This window comes from Gekko japonicus, unplaced genomic scaffold (genome assembly GCF_001447785.1).
Source record: "Gekko japonicus isolate JY-2015 unplaced genomic scaffold, Gekko_japonicus_V1.1 scaffold129, whole genome shotgun sequence".
NCBI classification, from domain to species: domain Eukaryota; kingdom Metazoa; phylum Chordata; class Lepidosauria; order Squamata; family Gekkonidae; genus Gekko; species Gekko japonicus.
The window spans coordinates 1,256,620-1,265,758 of record NW_015168049.1 but is presented as its reverse complement, the minus strand read 5'-3'; the positions used below and the strand labels follow the sequence as shown (position 1 = coordinate 1,265,758).

Sequence of the window (9,139 nt, the reverse complement as noted above, 5' to 3'; positions counted from 1 at the left end):
TCTTAAAGCATGCTCCAGAGAAACAAAACTTTTTCATGCTTCATTTCAAATACATCAAAGGAAATCACTACTATTCGCTCAGTCCATTCCCCCCCTCCTTTACTTTCTCGCTTATGAAGTTAGAGGATTAACCTCCTCGTCTTTTTCGCTGGGGGGGGTAGCGCTCTTAGTTCTTTTTCTCTGCATTTTGACAACTCACAGTTAAGCCGATCTTTTCTTTTTCCATTTTTTCGGATGATCGCTTTATCACTCGGTGACATCTGGTGGCTCCGCTAAACCCCGTGAAACGGGGTTGCTCACGCAGCAAGGTCCATTGGGGCAGGGCATGACGGGAGCCTCGGTCTCCGACCTCTCGGCCGACAGAGAGACTCCCCCCTAGTACGCCCTAAAGCGCCCCGGATCCGAGCTCCTCTCTTCCTGAGGGGCTCGTTCGGGTCTCCGCTCGTGCGGATTCCCTCCTCCACCGTGGGCGGGCGAGACGCCCTCGGGAGCGACCTGAGGATGCATCCACCATTTGCGGGAGCCAAACCGGAAGCGCTACTTTTGGGGTTGTCATGGTAATGGGTGAGAGATAGGCTAGGTCTGGGAACCATCCTCTGCAGTAAGATGATCCCCAGGGTCCAACCCACCTTGGTCCTACGTGCCTGTTTGCTCGTCGGCTAGGGCATCTGCTCTTCTGCCAGCGAGTGAAGGAATGTTTATTGCAGGGCTATTGGCCAAATGGTCAGCCATCTGGCTTGCATAGGAAATCAGAACAACAGGGGGTCAGCAAGATACATTCCAAGGGAGAAACATGAAGCCTATAGAACATTCAAAGGGAGACATGAGGCCTATAGGGATCAATATTTCTATACACACCCCTACAGGTCATTCTTGAGGTCACAAGATCCATTGCAGAGGACTAGCCATGTGAGTTGGTGGGGTGGGAGGACAAGAGAATGAAACCAACCCTTTTCTTTAGTGGGACTGTGATTGTGGAGGAGGAAAGATTCCATCCCTCACCCTCCCTCACTCTAGCCTCTCCAGCCTGTACAACCAGGGCCAGCCCGAGGTTTTTCGGTGCCCTAGGCAAAACTAGCGCCCCCCCCAGGTGAGGCTGCCTTGCGGCGCCCCCCCACCTTGTCTCTCCCCCCCCACCGCATGACTCTCGTGCACACATGAAGAAGTTCCATGATGACACTCCGGACTGGGAGAAAGGCAGGGAGGGAGGGCAGAGGGCGCAGCAGGAGGCGGGGAAGGGATTCCTCCCCCTCCCCCAAAACATTCTCTTTAGAGGCAACCATCTCCCAGCTGCCGCTGCTGTGCAGCCTCAATCTGGAGCGCACCCAGCCCGGGCCTGGCCGGCTTCCAGCAGCAGCCAACCCACACCCCGCAGCCTTAAAATAGCCTCCCTCCCTGGGCTGACAATGGGGCATGGGGAGGATGAGCACTTGATTGACAGGCGCCACTGGGCAACTGAGCTAGAAAGCAGCCAGGCGGGGGGGCTTTTGGTGGGGGGGCGGGTGCAGTTTGGTTCCCCTAAGGGCTGGTGCGCTCTAGGCGAACACCTAGTTCGCCTAGTGAGCGAGCTGGCCCTGTGTACAGCTATTCCTCCATGCAGGTCCTGTGACTCTGGGAAAGATCTCCTTCGAGCCAGAAGGGGCTGCAGGAACAAACTGCATTTTTGGATCCATGCCATTCAAACTTCAGGGTTTTGACTCAAAAACGATTGACACTGCTTTCTGTTTTCTGATTTTTGAAAGCCTGCTAATTTCTGAATCACATTTTGGATCTGAAGGGGTACCATCAAGTCCTGTTTTTGACCATGGTCCTTTCTGCACACACAGCTCACTGTGCTTACTTCAGATAATCCGAGCAGTCGGACCATTAAGACTTTTTGAGTGCCTGCCCTTCTGCACAACTCCCCCCCCCAGTTTATGTATTGTGTATTTTGTGTATGCATTCTGCATCTCCAACAAAACCTGCTTGTTTTGCTTAATTGGGGTGGAAACTTATGGTGTGTGGTAATGCTCCCTCTAAGCTGTGGAGCCTTGTGAGCAAAAATTCTACTTTGTGAGATACCAGCATTAAAGTTGTGAGCGAGCGATTTGGCGACTGCATAAATTAGTTTTCTCTGGAGTCCATCCTCCCTGAGCTAAGACAAAAATGTGTGAGCTCACACTAACTCAGCTTAAAGGGAACATTGGTGTGTGGGGGTGTCCAGTTGCCCTATCGCAGCTGTGCATTAGTCTCCAGTAAGCGCCAGTAAGCTCCTTCCATTTAAATCCTCCTTGTTCAGTCCTGTTAATGAAACTGACACAGGGAAATGGCCAAAGACTTGGCTGAGCTGGTGCTCAAGTGGTAGGGCACACCACAGCCTCCCCTATCTCTCCTCTTCGCTCCCCCATCCCCCTCTATGGCTCGCTGCTGATGGGCTACTCCAGGCATGGGTGACCCATAGCGGGATATGAGCTCAGAGGCTGGCTGGTCAGTCAGTTTATACTTCGTTGGTGGCATCCGCCATGGCAGTGGTTGTGGAGTCATGACAGGATCTGGTGATGGTGGTGGAATCTTTCCAGCAGAAATACTCCCAGAGAACAGAGTTTTCGAGTTTCCAGGAAGGAGTCCGATAAAAAGTAGATTTTTCACTCCCTCCTTCCTTTTGCCTCCAGTTCCACATTACATTGAACCATATGTGGGGGTGGGGGGAGACAGCATCCGTAGCATCTCCCAGCTACGGAAACCGGCATTGCTGGTGCAGATAACCCATCTTTGCAAAGTCCTCCCAAAAGTGAATCAAAGAAAGACAAAAGAAAGAAAGAGAGATTTAAGCCCAACCATACTGCTGATTGCCTCCCTGCATCAGGTGCAACTGTCAGAGGCAAGCTCAGAGCCTTGGCCATTTTACAAAATGCAGAGAGCATTTTGGCTTTTGTCCTGGTGCTTGCAAACATGAAAGTCCTTGGGGGAGCTCTTGAGAAAAAGCCCTCTTCTCCCTTAAAGTTTCTTCCCCATTGTAATACTTCCCCTTCAGTTGCAAGCACAACAAAGGACTCCCCTGAAGGGGTGGGTGGAGCAGTGGCCTCCAAGGGGGGCGGAAAAGGGGCAGGGGAGGAAATTCAAGGAAATGTTTCTGCCTCCGAATTACTCTGGCATGGAAGTGGGTGGGGGAGTCCATGGCAAAGCAGCACTCAGAAAAGGAAACAGCGCAGGGAAACCAAACTGAGAATTGAGCAATGCAGAATTTAAAGATAACCCGGCGGAAATGCAGAGCAAAACTCATATGCAATGCGGAATTAAAAATATACAGCGAGTTGAAAGCAGGAGGCAATGCAGAACAAAAAAAACACCACGAGGCAGAACAGCTGTGAATGCAGGGAATAATACAATGCCCTTCCTATTTACACTAGAGCCAGTAGTGGAAAGAACCATCCAAGTGCTATCGCATTCTCCCTGTAGAGAACATCTTCCCACCACCATCTATGGAGAGCATAAAATGTGTTATTTAAAAAATAGCAGTTATATAGCACTTCCAGTGTTCAAAATGCTTTGCTATCTTGTTCTGAGCCTTACACCAGCTGGAGTATCTACAGACTACAGACTGGCTAACAGTGCAGTCTTAAGCAGATGTATACACATAAACCCATTAAAGTCAGAGGGCTTAAAAGGGTATAACTTTGCTTAGAATTGCATTGCTAAGCACGGAGGGTTGCTTTAGGCCACCAAGAGAATTTGTGGCTGAGGCAAGAGTCATTCTGGACACCTCCCCACTCACAGCTCATTTTCTTAGCTATTACTCTCTACACGATGCTACTGCAAGAAAACGCTTGATCTTCATTTTCTTTGCCCCCCCCCCCCGGAAGCTCTCTTAATGATGATCCTCCCCTCTGTCATTCATTAATTTGATTTCCAGTTCCACACAATTTCAGATGAATTGGAACGATCTATAATCAATTCTTCATTAAATGGCAAGCTCCAACTTGTAATGAGGTTAAGACTTACTGACCAGAAAGTTTCTCCCGGAAACCCTAGGATACTCCTACTCCTTTTAATGTTAGACCCATTGGCCATTGATCATAAGCTCCCTTCTCTCCGTGTCTATTAATTGTATTCCTTTGTATACTTCAGAAGTGTCCAGATGCCATCAATTAATTAACTCCATTCTTCACTCTTCTTTCTTCCTCCCAAGCTTCAGCATCATGACAAAGAGGATTCCCCCGGCAAGTGGAGATCTGAGGAAGAAATGGCAGCGGAAGCCACAATCCTCCAGAAGTACTTCCAGTGAGACAGGAGGTAATTATCACTAAATCTTTTTATTTAGATGGCATCTATCCAAGCACTCTTGTTATAAGCCCTGGAATTTTGCAGGCTGATCCAACGAGTTGTTGAGCCAGTGTGATGGCTCATGGGATTTAGCATCAAGATTTTCGAGCCAGTACAAGGGCACTGCTCAGCCATGCAAAAGGCTTATGCAACTCCGTTCAAGAGCAAGACACGGACAGTCCAATCATTGTCGTATGGCAGTCTTTCCCAACCTGTGGTTCGGGCCCCAAAAGTGGGTCACAAAGCCTCTGAAGGTGGGTCACGGGCCAGCCCTCCTGAGTGGCTGTCCATTCCTTTCCATTACTCTCTTTTGTATTTTGGAAACCAGGATCTGATCCTGGTAACAGCATTGTCCACGTCATACATTAGTCGGTATTTTTTTTCTTCACTGCGTATACATGTTGATCAAGTAAAACGTTTCCCGACAGTTACTAGAATGAATTTCTTAGAATCTTAGTGGGGGTTAGAGAGAATAATGGAGAAGGAGAGAGTAGCCAAAGGCTGGGATGTAACCTCCCTGTGCAATGTGTATGTCTCAATGCCACTTGCTTGGAATTCATAATGAGGGCAGCTGCACCCTTTGTGCAATGTTTGTTGCTTTCACAAAAACATGAGATCAACCACAGACAGGCAAGTTGCTCATGCCTCTCACTCTGTCCATAAAATGCCATTTTCAGACTCGAGGGGCCTCAGTGTGCCTCAGGGCCATGCAGGGAAGGAATACAATGTTTAACCCTTCAGCCTCCACTCACTTTTGCTCTTTGAAACCAGCTCTGCTTTTTTAATTAACATTTTATACAAAAAGGGATGTCCTTTGAAACACACATCATTTCCCTTAGAAAACAACAACAGCAACAGGGAACCTGGTTTTAAATAGTAAAACCAAGTGGAGGTTGAACAGGTCCAAGACAAAGCCCGCAATTTCCCTCAGTTCTTGGTAGCACCAAAGTACTAGATTGTTTCAGTTTTGCAATGGTACCTTGTCATTCTTGAAAGTGAAGGACTGTACAATGCCCATGTCCAGAGCACCCCAGTACTCCAGAGAAGCAGCAGTAAAGTCAGCAAGCTAGATAGGTCCATTTCCTCTGTATCCTTCCTCTTGTCTGCTCTGCTACTGTGTCTTTGTTTCCGCAGATTGCTACTCTCAGGGATTTCCTTCCTTCTGACCTTCCTGCTTCTTTGCCTAAGTTCCACAAGGGCAAGCTGTCCTCAGTATCTCCATCATCCTATCTTAGATGCAGAGTTAAAATGCTCATTCCTGCTCTTTCACCATGGAGTTCCTTAGCAACAAAGGACTACTGGCCCCGGTCGCACGGACCGGAAAATGCGGGAGGGAAGCGTGGCTGTTTGCCCCGGAGCAAAGTAATGCACGGCAGCCCGATCACATGTCCTGTGGAGGTCCTGTGGGTATGCCGTTAGTTGCCGATCACACGGCTATCCTGCAGTGCAGCAAAGAAGCGGCGCGGCGTGGTGCGATCACACTGGCAATTGCTAGGTGCTGCTTCCGTGGCAAAAGGGATTTTTTCCCCTCACCACAGTGTGCACATGTGCTGGTGGCCATTTATGCGCATCCTGTGGAGACTTAAAAAAAAACACATCCTGTTTGCAACAGGACATGGGCGGGCACCGGATGCCGTGGGATTCCAGTGGCAATGCGATCAGATGCCCACCCGCGTTTTCTGGAAACTAGTACATCGTATGTGGTAGTTTTTTACTCCGCATCTTCGGCGGGAAGCCACGGGTTAGCCACGGGTGCACTACGCTTCCCAGATGTTGCGGTGCGATTGCGCCCGGAAAATCCGCCTATCATCCGTGTCTTTAGTGCGGCAAATGCTCCGTGTGAACGAGCCACTGTTTCTTTTCTAAAACACCAAAGCTTGTCTGGACTTTCTTCCTAAAGACCTCATGCTCCCACCCCTTTCACTGTGCAAATCAGCTCTAAGCTAACAGCCATGTGCATGTGCATACGGAAGAGTGAAGTTGTTCTCTAATACCCACAGTTTTTGGTCTAGGATACCTTGGGGAAGCATCAGAGAGGGAATTTCTGATGATGGAGAATGTTTGAGGTGCTCGCCAGTGGTAAAGTTGACTGCAGTGCTGGCGGGGAGGCACCTCATGCTTAGGGTTGCCAATTTCCAGGTGACTCCTGGAGATATTCTGGCATTCCAACCAGTTTAGATAGGGTAGCTGTGTTGGTCTGCAGTAGAACAAGTAGATTCAAGTCCAGTAGTACCTTAGAGACCAATAAGATTTTCAGGGTATAAGCGGTTGAGAGTTAAAGCTCCCTTGGGTCCATTCCGCATTTGCCTGCCACTCCGGATTTTCTCAGTGTTCGAGCTGAGGCAATTTAAGTCCACAGCAAAACAGCATCCAAATAACCCGGGACAACAGCAGGCTGTTAGGGTTGCCAAACTCCAGGTGGGGCCTGGAGATCTCCCGCTTTTACAACTGATCTCCAGCTAACAGAGAAAATGGCTGCTTTGAAGGCTGGACTCTATGGCGTTGTACCATGCTGAGGCCCCTCCCCTCCCAAAATCCCACCTTCTCTTGGAACCACCCCCAAAGTCTCCAGGTATTTTCCAACCTAGACCTGGCAACCCTAGGCTGAAACCGGGCTGACCACTGAAGGGAGGTAATGTAATGCAGAATGAAGGGGGAAACCTGGAATAAAAAGAAGGTTGAATTTGATTTTAGTGCAGAATTGCTTGGAGGACACTGCGGGTGAACATGGTCAGGGCTCTTTTTGTAGCAGGTACTCATTTGTATATTAAACGACATACCCCTAATGTAGCCAATCCTCCAAGAGCTTACAGTAGCTCCTGTAAGAAGAGCTCTGTAAGCTCTTGGAGGATTGGCTACATTAGGGGTGTGTGGCCTAATATGCAAAGGAGTTCCTGCTACAAAAAAAGCCCTGAGATTAAAAGGAGAGTGCAGAAAGGGCCTTGGCCAGACTCTGACAAAGCTCCCTTTGACTCTTGAAAGCTCATACCCTGAAAATCCTAAGGTGCTACTGGACTCGAATCTAACCAAATTTCCAGACTACAGAGATCAGTCACCCTGAAGAGGATGGCTGCTTCAGAAGGTGGACTCTATGGCGTTATACCCCATCAAGATCCTTCCCCTCCCCAAACCCAGGATTAACCTCCAAGTCTCCATGAATTTCCCAGCCTGGAGTGGGCAAACCTAACTTCACGCTACTTTACTTTTCGTAGAAAACGACTAGACGTCTTTTGAGTCATGATACAGTAAGAGGCACAAAAGTCACTTTTCTGGCTCTCACAAAAGCGACACCTCCTCTCTCTGGGAGACTTAATCTGCCGGCTCTTCTTTCATTGTCCGTTTCCGACAGTCCTATCAGGAAGCTCCAATGCTGACTCAGAGCAAGTTATCTTCCCGCACAATTATCGGCCCTACAGGGTCAACTCAACAGCCCTGGATTTAGCCAGCCAATTGTGCCACTTATTTAACAAGCTTTCAGTGTGGACAATGGGTTCACAAAATGGGAAATCACATTGTAATTAAAGCATTTTTTACAAAAAAAAAAAAAAGGTATATCAATCACAGTTTCTCTTTCCTCCCATTAACACATTTGAGCGTCAGCACTTGCGGAGCCACCCAGGTCAAGGAGGTCTTGAGGAACTGCAGATTGCTTTCTTTTCCATTAAAATGAGCAACAGGGGAGGGGGAATCATTTGAATATAATAAAGAAGCACTTAATTCTCCTGATGGCGCTTCTGCAAAGGCCTGCGTGTGCAATTTGTACCGGCATTGATTGGCGAGAAAATATGGCTGAGTTAGATATTAGCACAGTTTGGTGGGTGTCCTCGTTTGGTAGGAGAGAGAGCTGAGACCAGCCAACATGTTTTTGTTTCAGTCGTATCGACGATGGCCCTGATCTGAATGGCTCAAACTAGCCTGACCTCGTCAGATCTTGGAAGCTAAGCAGGGTTGGCCCTGGATAGTATTTTGATGGGAGACCACCAAAGAACACCAGGGTTGTGACACAGAGGCAGCCAGTGGCAAACCACCTCTGAACATCTCTTGCCTTGAAAACCTGATGAAGTTGCCATAAATCACCTGCAACTTGACGGCACCTTCCACCACCAGTGTTGATGGCAGAGTCTTAAGTTGGAACTAGCTATTACATCAGGCAAAGGAGCTGACACCAAAGAGAGCAGGGCTATATCTTGTTCAGACCAGCATGTAGCCTGCCACTCCACTGAGCCAAGCCTGAAGACTTTGTCTTAAGACCTCTTCCATTCCAAGTTGGAGGAAGGTTCTTTAGTCTCAGGCCCATAGCTATGGTGGAACTTTTGGGGGTTCTGTCCCCTTTCTTAAAGGCACAGCCTCACAAGAATTTCTCCTGTAAATGCTTCCCCCCCCCCCAATCATTTTAAAACATTTTTATGGGTGTGCACTCCTTTAAGCAGAGTGGGGTGCTGTAGTTGACTAGTTCCTACACTGAACAAGGGGGTTGAGTAGGTGACCTCTAGGATCCCTTCTAACTCTGTGTCAAGAAACTGGTCTCCTTTAAGAGAGTTTGTCTGCCTGAGTGTTAGATTTCTTGACTATAGAAGTCATCACCCCCCACCTGCCAGCTTGTTATCAGAATTGTTGCTTTAGGCTGGCAGAAGTGATTAGCTTGCAGCAGCTGAGAACTGTCCGACAGCTTGCAATTTAGAGATCAAGCCTGGTAACAGCTTTCTTTTGGCTAAATGGTTAATAGGCTAAGGGTGATTGCTAACATAAGAGCACCTATGTAGAATAGACAGCTTGAGAAGACTCAGAGAGCGTGAACTTCAGCCCCACCAGAAAAAAATGTACCCCACAAGCCAGA

The 9,139-nt window shown here is 48.4% G+C and overlaps 1 protein-coding gene across 1 annotated transcript in view; it reads left to right on the top strand.

Annotated features, from left to right (window-relative positions):
• FHIT (fragile histidine triad) overlaps window positions 1-4,264 on the top strand; it is a 345,343-nt gene extending 341,079 nt beyond the window's left edge. Inside the window, exon 5 of the mRNA XM_015414328.1 lies at window positions 4,169-4,264. Within this exon, the coding sequence (XP_015269814.1) occupies window positions 4,169-4,264 (96 nt within the window). The remainder of the gene's footprint in view (window positions 1-4,168) is intronic.
• Window positions 4,265-9,139: the final 4,875 nt, after the last annotated feature.